Source organism: Benincasa hispida, chromosome 9, assembly GCF_027475165.1.
Source record: "Benincasa hispida cultivar pf3 chromosome 9, pf3_genome.v1.1, whole genome shotgun sequence".
Classification (NCBI taxonomy): Eukaryota; Viridiplantae; Streptophyta; class Magnoliopsida; order Cucurbitales; family Cucurbitaceae; genus Benincasa; species Benincasa hispida.
In genome coordinates, this window is record NC_143486.1 from 24,764,105 (window position 1) to 24,783,920 (window position 19,816).

A 19,816-nucleotide genomic window follows, 5' to 3' on the forward strand; every position below is an offset into this window, starting at 1 on the left:
ATGAGGTTTTAAACAACCATATGAATTAAATTCTAGTTTTTAAAATTATAGTAACTAAATTCTAACTTCCTCCCAACAAAATTTCTATTTTAACCTAAAATAGATGTAATATAATTAACATATTTAATTTTTAAAAAAATAAAAGATTGTAAGCTAAATAAAGAATTGATTTAAAATGTTATTATACAACTTTTCGAATCACATGCTACTATATTAATATCTAATTATTTTTTTTATATTATGTCAAATCATCACTTGTAATTAACATTATTTAATATAACACATCTAAAGGAAAGGGGAAAAAAAATCAAAGTTTAAAACAACAAAATTTGTACTTTTAACCTTCAAGAAAAGGTAACTCCAACATTTGAGCAAAATTAAAAAGGCAAAACCAACATAATTATATGATTTTTTTTTTTATAAAAAAAGTGTGATTGTCTAAATTAAGAAAATCTAATTTTTGGTATTACTGAGATACATCACCATGATTGGAAATGGAACAGCATGATTATAATTCCTTACATTTTCAGCGGCACATATTAATTATAAAAACAAAAGTACAACATACAAAAAAAATAAAAATCACTTTATTTAATTTCTAGTTTATTCAAGTTAATTAACTCTATAACTATTAAATAATTAAATAAAAAAAGGCCCTGCCACGTCACTATCGCTCAAAATATGCCACGTCATATAATTCTTATATATAAATACCCCTACAACGCTTCTTCCCTCATTTCTCTGCCAATTACAAAGAACCAAACGTTTTCTCCTTTTACATTTTGACATTTATATAAAATTTTCATATATATATAAATTTGTATAAATATATATATACATTTGATTTGTGTATATATATATATAATTGTGTTGATTTGAGGCTCAGTTGAATTAAGGAGTAATAACAATTCAGTTCCGAAATTTTGGTGAATTTGGAATCAGAAAGTAGAGAAGGGAGATTTTTTCTATAGAGTGCGAGGGGAGATTTTTTGTTTTTTGGTTTTGGTATTGGAATTAGTGGATGCCGATGGCGGCGGGGGCGACTGATCGAGCGCGGCCGGTGGTGATGCCGGCGGCGGCGGCGATGACGGTGACGGACACATTAGCGAAGGACGCGGTGTTGGGATGGTTCAGAGGGGAGTTCGCGGCGGCGAACGCGATAATTGATGCGTTGTGTGGGCATCTGGCGCAGGTGAGTGAGAGTGGAGGATCGGAGTATGAAGCAGTGTTTGGTGCGATTCATAGACGGCGGTTGAATTGGATCCCGGTGTTGCAAATGCAGAAGTATCATCCGATTGCTGATGTCGCGGTGGAGCTTCGGAAAGTGACGACGGCGAAGAAGAAGAATAACAAGATTCAGGAGGAGGAGGAGGTGAAAGGAGACGAGGTGGAGGCTGTGGCGGTGGCTGAGGGCGACGGCGGCGAGATTGAAATGGAGGTGAAGAAGATGAGTGAAGAGGATGAGAAGGAATATGTTGAAGAGGATGAGAAGGAATATGTTGAAGAGGAAACAAATAATGGAAAATTGAAGATCGAAGATATGTCGATTGAGATTAACGAAACTGATGGCGGAAGAAATGAGGTTTTGCCTCCCATTGAAGAAGAAGATTCCATCGGAAGCGAGATAACTGATTCAGGTAAGTATAATTTTAGTTGCGTTCTCTCAATCAATCAACCAAAATCTATAATCCATTTTTTTTTTCAATTCTGTCGATTTTTGTTGATCTCGAAACTTGAACACAATCTCAACAGTTCACGATCCAAAAAGCTTTTGATCGATCCTCTGAAAATTTCTCAAAATTCCGTCTGTCTGTGTCTGATGAACAGTGAAATCAAAATTCTGAATCGAGAAAATTTGTCAAAACTCAAAAGTGCATTTCTCTACTGTTGGAGAAAATCAACCACAAAAGCTAAGAATTCTTTTCCACATTCAAAGGATTCAAGAGTCAGATCCGTGATTTTAGTCTTACACAAACTCTGTTTCGTCAAATTTGTTCAGCTACGGATTTCATTTCTTTCTTACTTTTACAATTACCTTCCAATTCATCCAAAAACAAAACAGTACTCAAAAATTCAAAATCATTACGTTTTTTCATCCTATCGCTTCATCTTTACGCCAAAATTCTTTTCAAATAAAAAATTCTTAACTCCTATCAAAAATTGGCTGCAAGTTGAATATCTCCCCGAGGTTTAAGTGGGGGTTTGAGAATTTCGAGGTGAAGAAGAAAAAGTTAAGCTGTTACGAGATTCTACGGTTAGTTTCGGAATGACGAATACTGTCAGATACGCAATGCCTCGAGATGGAAGCTTTGTTTCATCAGAATCAATACCCACCTTTCAATCTCAGCCCTCCATTCTATCCAAAACTAAAAAGACCCCTTCCCAATATTATTATATATTTTGGGGGTAGGTTGAAGGGCCACTTTTTTGACAAATTTCATTTTTTTTTTTGTAAAAAATTCCTTTTGACGACAAATTTAAAAGTAATTTTATCTGAGAGCATGGTCTTACATATGCTCATTCCTAATTGTCCTATACTCTTTCTTTCGAGAATGATAACCCAGATATCTATATTTTATATTGTTGAGAAATTGAACTTCTAAATTCGTTACCAATAATATAAGTTTTATATCGATTAAGGAGGTGGATAGTCGCCAAACCGAACATAGCTTAATTGATATAAGAGTATATAATTAACCACTAGATTTGAATCTCTCCGTTTCCAATTGTACTTGAAAAAAAACAAAAAGTCGGTGGTGGGTAGCCTATGACTATGTGATGACCGCTAGAGCATAAAAATTGTCACGGACAAAGAGTTGACTAAAAAGAGGCGCATGAAAATTAAAAACACCATCTGGATCCATTTCTGACCATTATTTTAAATTGCACAACTCATTAAATGCATTTGTTTAGTTATTTGTTAAGTAATTTATTGAGGCTGAGATGTAAATGTTTCTGTCTTTTTTATGGGAATTTACAAAAGTAATAATAAAATTGGGGCAGGATCTCAAGAAGGAGGAGTGCAGGCCAATTATGCAGAAGTTGAGATATGTTCTAACCATGAAGAGTGTGAAGCACGTCCAGGGCAGATGAAGTTGACAAAAGGTTTTTCCGCTAAGGAGCCAGTAAAAGGCCACATGGCGAGTTCTTTCTTTTCCATTGAAATTTTATTTAATGGCCCCCCCGTAATTCAATTCCCTTTCTGTAAAATTTGCAGTTTTTTCTGTTGTACTAGAAACGTCCCGTCATTCAATAAACCTTGGAGAATAGTGTAGAGTTGGAGTTTAACAGTAACTGATATGTGTGTTTCTTCCTTTAGAGTCAAAATTTTCAAATCTCCATATCTCGTAGTAAAAATAGAACTGTATGGGCTCAATCAAATTAATTTATATATGTGTGTGGTAATGTAGTTTTTCCAATTTTTCTCGAAGTTTGGTACTGATTGTTTCATTCATTTGATGGCACTTGGTGGCAGGTGAATGTTGTGAAAGGATTGAAATGTTATGAAGATGTTTTCACCCAGTCTGAATTGGCCAGGCTGAATGATTTTGTTGATGACCTTCGCTCTGCTGGAAACAATGGGGAGCTTTCTGGTTAGTCTTTTTCATTGTCATTATTTGATTCTCTTTTTATTATTTGATTCTCTTTTTTATTATTGATTTTGTGTCTTTTAACAGTTATTTATGCCCTGTTTGTTTCTTAAAATATAAATTATGTGAAAACACGTTTTAGATGTGTCTATATAATAACTTTTAACATTTACCATTTCAATCACATTTATTGAAAACTATTATGATATGAACAATACCCTTCATTTACTCTGTACCCATTTTGTCCTACCATGTGTTTGTTTTTCTCAATAAAATGACGATGTCGACAACATTACACGTCATTAATATTACATATATATATATATATATATTTATATATATTTTGAAGTCCCAATTTGACGAAGACGTTAATAGAACAAATCATGGGAATGAAGAATTTTATATATAAAAAAATAAAGTAAATATATACAAGTATTTTATTTTTCTCAAATAAGTTGTTCTGTCTTTATTATGAATTTCAATTGTTAAAGCCTTTCATTGATCAAAATACTGGTAGAAATATTAATCGAACTTTCATCTCTGGTTCTATTATATTAAGGGAACTGTATGAGATGATTAGTTTGAAGGCATTTCTCCATAGGTTCTTCAACTTATTGTATCAATCAAATTGCTATATTATTTTTTTAACCATGCGTGGGTCCTTGAAACAACGTGTGGGTTTGTTAACAGAGCCAAAATTATAAGATGTTTTGTATTGGTTCAGAATCTGAATTGAATCTTCTTGACGTTGGCAGGAGAGACATTTGTTTTATTCAATACGCAGGTGAAAGGCAGCCGGCGAGAGATAATCCAGTTTGGCGTGCCCATTTTTAGACAGATAAGAAATGATTCGGCCAATAACAGCCAAACAAGTATGACATAAACACAACTCATCCCATTTTTGAGGTCGTGGCAACTGTTGTACGCTATTTCTTATGAAATAAACTACAACATTGTTGACCTGAACATAATATAATAAGTTAAAACATTAGTAACATCTATTGTGAAAGTTCAGAAAGGAAAAGTGAAGATATGTAAGTAACGATATTCTCCATGCTTACAGGCAAAAACATAGAGCCAATTCCACCTATTCTTGTGACGGTCATAGATCATCTCATTCAGTGGCAACTGATTCCAGAGTACAAAAGACCAAATGGATGTCTTTTCAATTTCTTTGAAGAGGTATTCTATTTCTAAACAACCTATGTTCAACTTAATATTTTGGTTTGAACCCAAAAATTTGATTTCTTTGATGATGACTGAATTTGAAAAGTAATTAAACTGTAGGGTGAGTACTCACAGCCATTCCAGAAACCTCCACACTTGGAACAACCCATTTCCACTCTCTTTCTTTCTGAATCAACCATGGCTTTTGGGCGTTCTATTGTCAGTGATAATGAAGGCAATTACAAGGGGCCACTAATGCTGTCCTTGAAGGAAGGGTATACCCTTTAAACTCTGTTATCTTTTTCTTGATTTGTTATTCATAGTGTCCTCATTTCGTTGCAACCTTTTGTTATGGTTTCTCGTACTCGAATCGTGACAATTCAAAACTGATATACATGTCTTCACAATGTTGTACTTGCAGCCTTGTTTGAGTTTCTGTATTTATGATTATGACAAGGACTGAAATATTGCAGGTCTCTTTTGGTCATGAGGGGCAATAGTGCAGATGTTGCACGCCATGTCATGTGTGCATCTCCTAACAAAAGGGTCACCATTACGTTCTTCAGAGTTCGGCCAGACTACGATCAATGCCAATCACCAACCCCTCAGATGTCGAACGCCATGACTCTATGGCAACCGGGAGTTGCAGGTGCATGTGCCTTGCCTAATGGAGCCACCTACGGCTATGAAGCAATGGAGGTAATGCCGAAATGGGGGATCCTTCGCGCACCGGTGGTCATGTTAGCTCCTGTCCGCCCTATGGTAATGAGCCCTGGAAGATCACAACGTGATGGCACTGGAGTGTTCTTACCATGGGCTGTTAATACAAGAAAACCAGCAAAACATCTTCCTCCCCGTGCACGAAAAGGACGGTTCCTTGCATTACCTCCTGCTGTTGAAACTCATCTGCCAGACTCATCTCACGAGCCAGGCATAAGTGTTTGAGTCTGAAATCAGAGTGGCAGTTCTGAAGTCGAAGCAACACGACTCGACTAAGTAGTGTTCTTGTTCTTTTAGTGATGATCTGAGTGAGTTTTTTCCCATTCAACCCCCTTCCCCCAACACCACAAAACCGCTTATTTATTCGGATGCCGTGTTCTTAAGGGTTTTTTTTTTCTCCTTCTCTTTTTAGATGAAGTTGAGGTTCAAGTTTGAAGAGTGAACTAGAGGATTTAGGTTCGAATTTTGTATTTACTAATTGTATTTAAATCTTTCCTTTTCCTTCTAGAATTAAACTTGAACTATTTTCTACTGGAGTTGCATGGATTTTTCTGCTTCCTGTTTTCCACTAAACAAATTAGTTTGGAGGAAGCAAAATTTGCATTCAGTAAAATGATCGCTAAGAAACAAATTTGAAATCTAATTTGTAAACTTGGAGTTCCAACATTCAAATTCTATTTTCTTTTGTTTCTTCCTATTTTTTTTGAGTTCAAATAGGCTGGATTAGGGAGATTCGACCACCGACTTCGTGTTTGCTAACATATACACAAATGCCAGTTGAGCTAATATCCTCTTTGACCTTAAAAGCTAATAGTTTCTTCATCCATCTTACACGTCATTAGTTCTTGATGGGAGTGACTATATGAAGAATCTCTTTGGCCTTACAAGCTATTTGAAACCTTCTTTTGTTTCTTACAAGCTATTATTGCCTTCATCCATCTTACACATCATTAGTACTTGATGAGAGTGACTGTATGAAGAAACCTCAAACAAAAAGGTTTAAAGGAAAATATAGCACCTGAGAAACGATCCGAATTCCGAAAGGTTAGGCTTCTCTTTTGAGTGATTCTTAAGTGTTTGCCTCAAGGCCTCTCAATAAAGTAAGGTTGTGCATATTGAAGTGGAAAAACCATAAGTACTATCATATACAATAAAAATCAATGTGGAGAAGAGAACTCAAAAGTTGAAGGAAAGGAATTCACCTAATTTTATGATTAGGAAATCAAGTACAAATTTGAACATGATTCCTTCAATGACAGTTGAAGATTATACAATCACGGCACATTGCATTTAACAGATAAGGAATAATAACACTTCGAAAAAAAAAATGGAGGACAACATAGGAAATAAAATAATATAACCTTCCATGGATTTAGATCTATCAAAGCTTTAGGAGTTTTGTCATTCTGTATCCGTACCCCAGTCCAAATCTTCATCATCTTCAGCAGTACTCAGTCGCTTTCGCATTTCCTCTTGATTCACTATCCCACCTTGAGTTACTACTGGTTTTTTTTCCTCGATGATGCTCAAATCCTCAATCTCATCCCACCCGAGATCTTCATCCTCGGGCATCGAAGGCTGTGTCGAAACAATCGAGACATCACTGTCTTTAGAAGATTCACCATGATCAGACTTGGCCTCCGGTGCCACCAATTTCAATCCTTGATCTTTGTTATTCATCCCAGAGCCACCTTCCAATTGGACTTTCTGATTAGACCCTTTGTTGTTTCCATCTAATTCCTCAACAGAAGAACTCTTCTCCCTCTTCTCATCATCACCAACAGAGCTTCCTCCATTCAATTCCTTGACAGGATCAACCTCCTTCTTCACAACTTCAGCAGATTCTTTCCCACCCACTTCCTCCTTCTCCGGTAAATCATCCTTCAATGCCGCATCAGCAGCATGCTCAACATTCACTTCCTCACTCTTCATGGCCTTACCCCGAACTTCATTACTTACATCGCTTTTCACCGCATCCCCTTTCGACCCAACATTGATCTCATTGTATCCTTCTTCTTTTTCTTCTTCTTCATCATCATCATCATCAACATCCCAACTCAAATCCTCCTCTTCTTCTCTTGCAATAGCTCTCTTCACAAGATTTGCCCTAACATTCTCAGCTTGCTTAAGCTTATGAACTTTATAAAAATACCTAAACCAGAAAGTTTCATTATCAACAACATTAGGAACAACCTTTTTGTGTACATTATCAATTGTTCCATTTTCTTCAATCAAGTTTTCAATTTCCTCACTCTTATCATTCAGCACAAATTGTGATTTCCATTTCTCATAATCACCTACATCTTCAGGTTCTTCACAGTAAGTGGCCGTATCGCCTTGAAGCGAACGAACCTGAGCATCAAACCTACTATAAGGCTTAGAATTTGAGCTTCTTTGGTTACTCAAATTTTGATTACTACTACTATCAGAATCAGATTCCTGATCTATAGCAAGGATCGCATCCTTACCTTGCGCGATAATCTGAGCCGTACCTTTCAAAACGGAGCTACCAAATTCATCAAAAGCGTGCCCTACCGTCTCCAGCGATCCCTGAGCGACTTCAATTTCCTTCTTCAAACCCGAACCAAATTCCTGGAGATCGCGCCGGTAAGTCTCGATGACCGATTCCGATTTAGCGCTTAAAGTCTTGATCAGCCCACCGAAACTCCAAGCTCCGGCATCCACTGAGGAATCGTCAACAGGGCTTCGTTTCGGATCCGATGATTCTTCTCCTTCTTTCAACAAGGATTTTTCAGGCGAACGAGGTTCAGTTTCGGACGTCGTTGAAGGGTCGGGATCGTCGGAAAACACCGATCTGAAGAAATTCATTTGACGGATTGAAAAACAACGACCAAATTAACAAAAGTGGATCAAAATTGGAGAAATTAATTGCGATAATGGAAGAAAGGAAAGATGGAGAGAAGCGTAGATTTGAAGAGTGTAGTGAAATGAAGAACAGTGTTCGTGTTCGTCAAGACGGTGGGAAGTCTCTATCAGGAAGAACGTATGGCCACACCATAATCGATCAAGCTCGAAATTTCAATCCCATTTCGAAGTTCAGTTATTTTCTTGTGAAATTTTCCATTTTTATGGCTTTTTTTGGTATTTTTACTTTTAGGTCAAATTATACATAATAGGGTGAATTTTAGGGTAAATTTTAATTAGAGATTTTTACATGAACGATCTTCTGTACCATATATTTCATAAACGAACTAAATTTTGAATTATTTTCACGAAGAGCTTTTAGCATTATTCTTTTTTGACCAATTCAACTTTTTCATAATTAAATCTAAATTTTCAAAATTTTCAATTATTTTTTTATTTACATAATTTTGAATTTCACTTATTTTTTATATGACAAATTACACTTTTGGTCCTGACGTTTGGACTTAAACCTCATTTACTTTTTCGTTTGGTATTTAGGGTGTAGTCGTAATTAGAAGATTACCTTTCATTGTGTTTACGATTGAATCGTGATCAGAAATTCATTGATGGTGCTTACTTTTCAATGTAATGAGAATAAAATTTGAATGATTACCAAAATGCTACTTTATATTTCTAATTAATTTCACAATCCCTATTCAATTTTTTAGGAATCTTTTCAGATGTAACAAAAAAGTCCAAAATATTTACATGAATAACAAAATATGAACCCAGCTCAAAACGAATTAAATGATACAATAAAATCAATGTAAATTGACCAAAAGCCCAACCCACAGTAGTGAAATACCAAAAAAAATTCCCAGCCCAACAAAAATCGGATTACCTATCCAACTCGTCCATGATTAATCGGATTGCCCGATACCCATGATTAATTGTGTTCCTATGTCTTCTTCTAAAAACAACGACTTCTTCTTCATTAAACAGTACACGATAACCATCTATCGCGCTCTATCTCTTCGATTGCCAACTTCTTCTTCTTTTGTTACTTCTCTTTCTTCCGCTGCTTCATCTTCTTCTCCCACTGTTGCTACTACTTTTTCTTTATCTTCTTCTTCCTCTGTCGCTACTGCTTCATCTTTTTCTCCCGTTGTTGCTGTTGATTCTTCAAGGTTACAATCTATCATCAAATCAACTCTTTAAGTTTATAATCTATTGGGTATCTGATGCTCTAGTTTATTGTATTTATTCTCTCATACTGAACATTGTATATATATGTGAACTCACTAGAGTTTTAGTCCAAATGAGAGTTTTTTGGGTTGTATGTCCTAAAACTCATAGTTTGTAAATTTAAACATATTCTATTTGCAATAAAAATGTTATTGAGGTATTGTTCAATGAAATTGTTATTGAATATGTAAATTGCACTAAATCCAATAAACTAAGATCCATTACATGAGTACTTGAACTTTATATGGAGACATAAGAGTGGATCAAGTTCGAGTGGATAGTCAAAATGATCTATAGTATACGAATAAAGTTGGGTACCTTATTATGAGGACACTATCAGATGCGGCCCACTTAGTAGATGTTACAATCTTCGTAAAGTGCTACAAAACAAAGTAATCCTAATTTGTTCATGTGGAGACATGCGAGTGGAGGTGTCCTATGCAAAGAGTTTATATAAGATTGGACCAAGAAATAAGTCACTTTTACTTTATAAAGTTGTTTACTGTTTAAGACTGACTATTTCAAAGTGATGACCTAGTTAACTTGACCTTAATCTTGAGCTAACTATGAACTTCTATTTATTCGGGATTACCCTTAGATTTGCATAGGTAAGGGTTGGCTCAACAACACTGGCTTAATGAGCCTCCCATTTCAGAGATAAGATGGGATAGATAGTTAGGGACATAGGGACTGATAAGGATTAACGAAAATCCACTTAAGGATCAGTGTTCACTCTTAACAGAGTGGCTGTAGTTTGGCGAAGCACCAAGCAAAGGAAGTCATTGGATCCTTTTCCTCGTTCAAGAATCTCCTTCCTTCTTCCATTCCGTCCCGAAGAGTGACGGGACCAATTCAGTCACGTTTTCATTCATTTGGAATCTAGGCTCTTCTACGTCATTTTTATTTACTTATTTTTCCCTCTTTTTTTTCTTTTTTTATTCTCTTCGATCATTCCTTAAGTCCCATAGGTTTGATCCTATAGAATCTGACCCATTTTTTCATTGAGCAAAGGGTACGAAATAAATCAAATTGATTTTTCGATCAAAAGTACTATGTGAAATCTTCCTTTTTTTTTTCCTCTTTCTCTATCCCTATCCCACGAGTGCAGTGTTTGAATCAATAGAGAACCTTTCTTCTGTATCTGTATGAATCGATATTATTACATTCCGATTCCTTCCCAATAGCTATAACCATGGAGGCCGAGTATGTAGCGGCTTGTGAAGCTGTTAAGGAAGCCGTTTGGCTCAGAAAATTTTCGATTGATCTGGAAATTGTTCCAGACATGTCTAGGCCCATCACCCTTTATTGTTATAATAGTGGTATTGTGGCAAATTTCGTGAGCCTCGGAGTCATAAATGCGACAAGCACATTAAGCGAAAATACCATCTCATCCGAGAGATTGTGCATCGAAGAGACGTGTTTGTCACGAAGATAGCTTCGAAGCACAACATTGTTGATCTGTTTACGAAGATCCTCATGGCTATAGTGTTTGAGGGTTACCTGCTATGGGATAGACCACGACTAGACTAGGGCAAGTAGAAGATCTTGTACTGGGCGTTTGTACCTTAGTTTATTGTTTTGTGTACTTTTAATTTGGTTATCTTATACACCCCACTAGCTTTAGAACAAGTCAGAGATTGTCGAGATTGATGCCCTAAATCTCGTAGCTTTAATGCATGCTTTAGTTTGTAAACACTTGTATGAACAAACACTTTGTGATTTCTAATATATGATATTTTATTCACTTCAGTCTATGAAATATTTGATATTTTAGTTGCATTAACCACAAATCAATAAACTAAGATCCATGGTTATCGTTGTAACTTAAACATGTATGTGGAGACATACAAATGGATCGTGTTTTAAGTGATAACCTAAATGGTTTGTAGTATATGGATAAGGAGGGATATCTTATCCTAGACACTACGAGTATGACCCGCTTTATAGGTGTTACAAATGTTGTAAAGTGCTACAAATGATCTGATCCTGATCATTCATGTATTAGATATGCGAGCAGGGATATTCTATACAAAGAAGTTTGTATAAGACTGGACTCGAAATGTTTAGTCTCGTTATATAGCGTTGTTCATAATTGAGACTTTCATTTCACTAGGATAACCATAAGTAACATTGTTGGGGTTGATTCCCTAAAGTCTCATGTCATGTAGTTTGTAAACAGTATGTACGAACACTTATGTTGTTAATATATGATATTTACTTCACATCTTGTATTTCGCTCAGTTAATTGTTTTATTTGCTTTACCACAAACCAATAAATATAAAATCCCTGGTTATCTGTATGTGACTCAAGCATGTATGTGGTGACATACAAGTGGATCATGTCTTGAGTGATAATCAAAATGGTCTGTAGTAAATGGATAAAGGAGAGAAACCTTATCTTGGTAACGCTACGGACGTGACCCATTTTGTGGAATGGTCACAAGTGTTGTGACTTGTCACAGATGGTCTGATCCTGATCATTCATATTGGGGACATGTGAACGGGGGTATTCTATACAAAGAGTTTGTATAAGACCTAACCACGATGTGTTAACGTCTCGTTATATAACACCGTTCATGACAGAGACTTCACTTCACTAGGATGACCATAGGTAACATGACCTCAATCCTGAGTGAGTTGGGAACTCCTACCATTGAGGGCGATCCTTTGATTTGTATGGGTACGAGTGGCCAGTTCGTTGATTCAAACCTACCATTTTGGGGATTCGTCTGATTTGGGAGCTGGGAACTCAGCTACACAAGATGGAATTCATTCCTTCCCCGAGGCAGGGGTAAGTAGATAGATGGCTCCCTTAAGGGCTGATTCTGGGACTTGAACGATGTGGTGCCACACACCTTCTCTTGGCCCGAGAGGTGTTCACACATAGTTGGACTATGTTGTATTGTTCATTAAAAGAATCAGTGATACTTAAGGAGTGAGATGTAACTACAGGGGCAAAACGATAAATTGGTCCAGCTGTACTTACGAGCATCTGTGAAGGGTCATCGTACTCATGATTAGTTATATCCGGTGGACACAGAAATATATCTGTGGTAAGAAAAGTTCAGTTGTTGGTATTTAATGGAATCACTGCCAGTTAACGAATGGTGGATCTCGTGGCTAAAGAGTTTAATCAGCTATTCACGAACCATTTGAGCTTCGATCCACAAGTCCATTAGGTCACCTGGATAGCTTAGATAAAGTCGAAAACCAGTGTTTGGGTTAATTTGAAATGTTCAAATTGACAAGAGGAAGTTCAATTATATATGATATAATTTGATTAGTTAATTATATATGATATAATTGGATTAGTTAATTATATATGATATAATTGGCTAAATGTATGAGATAAATTATTTTGGAGGAAATTAGATATAAATATGATTTATATCAAGTAGAGGAGAAAATACTATTGTAGATATATGATATCAAACTATAAGATATAAATATAATATGATTATATTTATTATTTAAATTAATTGATTAATTATTTGATAATTAACTAATTTGTCCATGTTCGGACGTGGGAAGTGGGCTGCGTAGGTTATGGTAACCGACGGATTAAAAAATGAAAATCGTTTTCATTTTTCACAATCGTGCATTCATATTTTTGTCCACACCCAAAAGAATTCGTGAAAGCGATCGCGAGAGCCTATACGATAGAAGCTCGTCCGTTTAAACGATTGTCTACCTCACGTTTTCTCATCGTTTACGTTTTTCCTAAATGATCATTCAACCTTTCATACACAATCGTGTAGCTCTTTTATACGATAAACAGTTCTGCTATACGATAGCACAGTTTAATCTCCCACTTGCTTATCGTCTACACGACGCGTTGTCCTCCGTCCTCTACCAAACTCATCAAAGCCCACTCTTTGGGTTTTCACGCTGAGGATACCTGGGTTTCAATTATGGTGGTGTCGTTCTCACTGCAGTGTTCGTGTTGTACTGATCATGTTGTTGCAGTCGACATATAACCGGTTGTTGGTAGATTCGTTGGAGGGTTACAGTTGCTTAGGGTTCAGACGTGCGAAAAGAGTCTTCAACTGGTATGAACCCTTTCCCTCTTATTCATTGTGTTCTGAGCATGTCAATAATTAGGTTTATATGCATAACTATTAGTATTGAATGTATATCTTTTGTGTTTCGGTCACTGTGAAATCGGAGCAATCTAAACCCGCTCATGGAATTCTCGGTATGAGATCCTTTGAACATGACCTTAATCCTGAATGAATTGTGAACTCCTGCTTATGAGGGTGGTCCTTTGATTTGCATGGGTGAAAGTGACCGGATTGCCAACTTAACAAACCTATTATTTTGAGGATTCGTCTGATTGGGGAGCTGGGAACTCAGCTACACAAGATGAAATTCACTCCTTCCCTGAAGCAGGGATAAGTAGATAAATTGTTCCCTTAAAGACTGATTTCGGGTCTTGAACAATGTGGCGCCACACCCTCTCTTGGCCCGAGAGAGGTTTAGTCATAGTAGAACTATGATCTACTGTTCATTAGAGGGATCAGTGGTACTTAAGAAGTTAGATGTAACTACAGGGGCAAAATGGTAATTTGGCCCAACTATACTTACGAGCGATTTGTGAAGGGTCATCGTACTCTTGATTGGTTATATCCAATGTACACAAAAATATATCTGTAGTGCAAAGAGTGTAACTGATCGTCTTTAGTGGAGTGCCAATAATTAACGGATGGTGGATAATGTGATTAAAGAGTTTAGTCAGTTATTCACATACCGTTGGAGCTTCAAGCTATAGGTCCATAAGGTCCCTTTGGTAGCTCAATTGATTCAAGTTGAGAATCAGTTTTTGGGTTAATTTGAAATATTCAAATTAACAAGAGGGAATTTGATTATATATGATATAATTAAATTAATTCAATTATATATGATATAATTGATATAATGTATTGTATACATTATTATTATGTTTGGAGAAACTATATTTGAATGTGATTCAAATATAATTTATATGAATAAGATTCATAGTTATTAAATTTAATATAAATATGATTTATATTAAATACCATAAAACAAAGAAAAAGAACTATGGTTTATATATTGTATATGATGCAATATTAAAACTATAAGTCATAAATATAATATAAATATAAATATAATATGATAAAACTATTGTAAGGGCCCCTGCGTTTTTTAGCATATTAACTTGCAATCGAGTCTGTATTCAGTTATGTTTTTGAGTCGTTTGTGAAGAAGCTTCAAAACCAAGGAGTCGCTATTTGCTTTGAGGGAGAAGACGAATCGATGAATGCATTGTGTAGCTCAAGCTAAACGATCGTTTAGATTTTGCTATGCATTCATGTAGAAATGTTCTACTCGATCGTGTAGCATTTTCTAAACAATCGCATAGCTAATGCTACACAATCGTGTAAAGAATTTACTCAATCGTGTTGCATTGGTTACATGATCACGTAGATGCTCGAGGATAAACGATCGCTAAGTATTTGATACTCGACACAAGGCATGCACGCTAAACGATCGTGTAGGCTATCATGCTCATCGCATAGTCAGTAGCTACATGACCACTTGGTATACGATACTCGACGCTTGCTACTCGATTATGTAAACTATCATGCTCATCGCATAGTCATTAGCTACACGGTCGCATGACATGCATTACTCGAAGCGCGCTGCACGATCTCGTGGATTTACATGCTCATCATATAGTCCTTAGCCACACGATCATTGTTACACAATCGTTTATACTCGGTATGCATTACTAAACGATCAGAAGGATTTGCTACACGATCAAGTGATGAGGCTTCAAGGCGGGCGGTTCAAGACCCAGCTCACCTGTTCGAACCGATTGACTTGATTCTTTTGTAATAGTTTAACTTTTCTTTCCGGTTTTGAGGCATATTATCCCGGTCCATAAACTTTTATCAAATGTACATGTGATGTATGTTTATTATATAAGTAACGCCCGGATCCTTACACCTTATGATCCGACCGCTACGACATGCATACTTAGACTTTTCTATCATGAGATGAGTTTTGGTTGAAATTTCAAAGAACATATCTAAATTTTATTAATTAGATAGAAAAACTATATAGAAATTTATTTATCAAAACACTAGGATCCATAAAACATTAGCGTGGTGGTACAAAATGCATGTGTCTATAATAGTGAGTTTGATGGTTGGCCATTTGAGCGACGTCCAACTCTGCCCTCTACGCTGTGTTCTTACCTACAAAGTCTGTAAAAATATAGGATGAGTATATAATATACCCAATAAGTAGTTCTCACGTAGGGTAGTGACCAAATGCACAATCACAAGCAACATGTCATGAAAACATATGATTGGGACCGAAAACGTATAATAACATGTGGTGGTCGGTTATGCTTCCAACATAAATCTCTCCGCCCTGATAGGAAGATAAGGACCTAAGTGAAACTAACCCATCTGATGATTAGCGGGTCATGCAGTCAGTAGGGCCAGAGTCGCATCCAACATCAACCATTAGCATAAACGTTATGTTTCCAACATAAATCTCTCCGCCCTGATAGGAAGATGAGGACCTAAGCGAAAACTAACCCATCTGATGATTAGCGGGTCATGCAGTTAGTAGGGCCAGAGTCGCATCCAACATCAACCATTAGCATAAACGTTATACTTCCAACATAAATCTTTCCGCCCTGATAGGAAGATGAGGACTTAAGCGGAAACTAACCCATCTGATGATTAGCGGGTCATGTAGTCAGTAGGGCCAGAGTCGCATCCAACATCAACCATTAACATAAACGTAAGATTAGACTGGAAGCATAACTTACACCTAATTAAAACTTGATTTTAACGTAATCGTGAACAAACATAATGCATGGGGTCCCTTGTAGAGAAACGTGTTCTAAACATGTAATGCAATATAACAATTAACATAACCATGCAACATAATAAAGGTACACTACCATAGAACATTTAAAGAGAGGGTGAGATAAACTACTTACCTTGACTGTGATCTAATTATTCCTTATTATTCTTTATGATTTTATCAGCAGAGTTTTCCCTTTTTAAATCAAAAGAAGAAATTTGGGCAACACTTTACCCGAGCTTTTCTCTTTTAATCTCACAGAACTTCCTCACTCACACTTACTTTTTTACACGATTCTTTGTTACTGAGATTTGTTTGAGAATGGGTTAAATCTTCGGCAAAGGGTCCTATTTATAGTAGTTTTCAGCTCTTCTCAGTGTGACAAATCATCGTACAGGTGGCTTCTTTAAAATTACTTATGGTTTATGGATTCATCTCAATAAGACACCTAATTTTGGCTAACTTTTGCCCTTACGTCATCATTCTTTGTTTGTATTCAATTTTAGGGTTTTTCCATGTATAATCTATAAGATCGTGGCCAAATTCAATGCATAATTCGCGCTTCTGTCCAAATCTCGCTCACCCTACTCTTAAAATCTCGCTCTCTCCCATTTTCTCGCTAGGAATTTACTCTGTCCAACTTTCTTGCTGGAAATCCCGCTCTCTCCATTCTCGCTCTCAAATTTTCTCTTCCGTCTCGCTCTCTCCAGCTTTCTCGCTCTCGCTCCCGCTCTTTCCTACTGTCTCGCTAAGAATAGCTCTCTTTACTCTCGCTCTCTCCAACTTCCTTGCTACAATTCTCGCTCTCTCCAATTTTTCTTCAATCTCGCTCTCTCCAGGGATCTCACTCTCTCTACTCTCGCCAGCCTCAAGCTCGCTAGCATCGCTCGTTGGGTTTCTCGCTCTCCCATTTCTTCCTTCGATCGCGCAGCTCTCTTCTCAGAATCTCGTTTTCTCCAGTTTTCTCGTTGGTGTGACTCTCGCTCTCTCCCACTTTCTCGCTCCCTTATTCATTATCTTTTGGATAATGAATAAATTTCCAATTTCAAATTTATTTATTTAATTTATTATTTTTTTTCTTCTTTCCACCCCTTTAAATAAAATTTCGTCATGCTTATTATTTGATATTTAATTTCCTATATGCGTACAAATCTGGATCGTTACAATATATGCCATAATGATGTCATATAGTTTTAAAACCCACCATAGGTTATGCATTTTTTCATGCATAATCATATATTATAAGTGTTATAATATAGTAGTTTGCTTGATTATATTACTTAAAACATGCTCATGCATCATATAAGAGTTATAATATATGCATGCATTAAAGCATATCCATGCATCATTTATATTATAAGTGTTATAATATAAGATTGTATGTTAGCATGGAATTTATGCTTAGTTCATTACTAATATATAAAAGTTATATATTAGTAATGAATAAACATTGCATGAAGCATGACACTTAGGTTTATCTATAAAAGTTATAAATGCCTGATGTATGTCTAGCTAGCTATGTGGATAGTTTTAATTGTTTCATTCTTTATAAAAGTTATAATTAATGAAATTAGAATTAAAATCAATAATAAAGAGTTGCATGCAAACCTTAGGCTTTAATCATGTTTTAAAAGAGTTTTAAAATTTGATAGAGATAGACCTAAGATCACATTTCTAATAAGATTAGAAACCTAAGTTTAATCTTTTAATTCGGTTTAATAGGATTAAATTGACTAATACAAGATTGAATATGTACAAAATTTATCTAGAATGGGCCTTTTGGTTAAGGCTGGTTCTAGCTAGACTAGGGTACTTAAGTCAATGGAAAAGTCGCACCCCTACTTGAAAATCTACCTGGAAAGGTTAATTAGATAGATTTGTTACATGCATGCAAATTTGATGAAAGTCTGTTAAAATGTTTAATAAGACTTGAATCAAATGTGTTTAGTAATAAAAAGCAAATGTTGTTTTTGAACAAATTAAACAAATCACTTAGTTAAAATTAGTAGCCAGATTTTCTAAGTTAATGAATCTCAAGGTAGAACATTCAGTGGAAGGTAATTAGGGTATATGATACTTCACTTTACCTCTACACGTTTCTCCCTAAAAATTTCACACCATGAGATCTATCCTCGGCCTCGAGGTACCTTGGGAGTGTCCCCCTAAAGGATGACATTTGGGTAGGTCAATACCAAGGTGAATGGAAAGAATGTTCATAGTAAGTGCGAGCGGGACGTGTGACAACATATCCTTCAGTCTCTCTCATTATGTTGGATAAAGTTTTAGTGCATCACCTCGAGGCACCCTGGGTGTGTCCCCCTAAAGGATGGTTGTATTTACACAGCTCTTTATCTGATCTCCATAAATGGATAGGGTTGCTTTAGTCTCTTGTCCTAATATGCTTTTCCCTACGGTTAGCGCATTAGAGCGAGACTTTAGGGCCTAAAATGAGTGGTTACGCTTACATAGAATTATTAGGGATGTTAACAAATTCTGGACCGAACAATGGTGACTATTAGATTCAGTTAAAAGGAGTTGATTGCTCAAATGACCGCAAGTTGTATCATCTGTGGAGACGCTCATCCGATGGAAGAATGCCCAGGAAATCCGCAGTCAGTATGCTTCATAAAGAATAATTTCTATTCCAATACATACAACTTCAGGTGGAGAAACCACTCAAATTTCATGTGGAAAAATCAACAACAAAGCTTTCAACTAATGGCACAAAAAGAAGGGCCACCAGGATTTTCCCGCGAACAAACGGTCCAACACATAACCAAGCCAACAGCTCACAGACACTGCAATCTTCGTCCTTAGAGAGCTTGTTGAAGCAATACATTGAGAAGAATGAATCAGTGCTTCAAAATCAAGCAACGTCCATCCGAAGTCTCGAAATTCAGTTGGGACAAATTGTGGGCGAGCTCAAAAATAGACCGCAAGGAGCTTTGCGAGCTCAACTGAGCTTCCTCACAACGCTGGGGAAGGAACAATGCTTAGCAATCTCCTTGCCAAGCGACAAAATGACTGCAGAAGTAGGGGAGGAACCCATCACGAACAACTTAAACGCGATAACAACCAAGGACCCGTTGACTTATAATTTGGAAAAGCCCGAGAAGATGAACCCCGAAGTTGCGTCCACCCTCAAGCCTTTAGAACATGAGACAGAAGAAGTCCAGCCACCACCAGTCCCGCAAAGATTGAAAGAGAAACAAAATGATGAAGACAAGATCGCGACAGTGGCAGTAACGTAAAATGCTATGATCCCACCAAAATGTGTGATCCAGGAATCTTCACGATACCATGCTCCATTGGAGGGGTCTATAGTGGCCAAGCACTATGCGATCTTGGGGCGAGTATAAACGTAATGCCACTATCAATCTTCAAACGAT

General features: G+C 36.5%; 2 protein-coding genes across 2 annotated transcripts; one reads left to right on the top strand and one right to left on the bottom strand.

Annotated features, from left to right (window-relative positions):
* The first annotated feature begins 735 nt into the window (after positions 1-735).
* On the top strand, positions 736-6,013 carry LOC120084754 (oxidoreductase, 2OG-Fe(II) oxygenase family protein). The gene is made up of 7 exons (XM_039040575.2): positions 736-1,637; positions 3,004-3,140; positions 3,476-3,593; positions 4,346-4,462; positions 4,654-4,772; positions 4,878-5,032; positions 5,231-6,013. The coding sequence occupies exons 1-7, from the start codon at positions 1,022-1,024 to the stop codon at positions 5,700-5,702; spliced, it is 1,734 nt and encodes a 577-aa protein (XP_038896503.1). The 5' UTR covers positions 736-1,021; the 3' UTR covers positions 5,703-6,013.
* A 647-nt stretch (positions 6,014-6,660) lies between these two features.
* LOC120084755 (BSD domain-containing protein) lies at positions 6,661-9,014 on the bottom strand. The gene has a single exon (XM_039040576.2). It carries the CDS (start codon positions 8,304-8,306, stop codon positions 6,879-6,881), a length of 1,428 nt encoding a protein of 475 aa, XP_038896504.1. The 5' UTR covers positions 8,307-9,014; the 3' UTR covers positions 6,661-6,878.
* Between the last annotated feature and the right edge of the window lie 10,802 nt (positions 9,015-19,816).

Excerpts from the sequence above, each read along its gene's own strand:
- LOC120084754 (XM_039040575.2), top strand. The coding sequence starts at position 1,022 with ATGCCGATGGCGGCGGGGGCGACTGATCGAGCGCGGCCGGTGGTGATG. Across the intron at positions 3,594-4,345 it reads AAACAATGGGGAGCTTTCTG|GAGAGACATTTGTTTTATTC; the intron begins GTTAGTCTTTTT and ends TGACGTTGGCAG. Across the intron at positions 4,773-4,877 it reads TTTTCAATTTCTTTGAAGAG|GGTGAGTACTCACAGCCATT; the intron begins GTATTCTATTTC and ends ATTAAACTGTAG.
- LOC120084755 (XM_039040576.2), bottom strand. The coding sequence starts at position 8,306 with ATGAATTTCTTCAGATCGGTGTTTTCCGACGATCCCGACCCTTCAACG.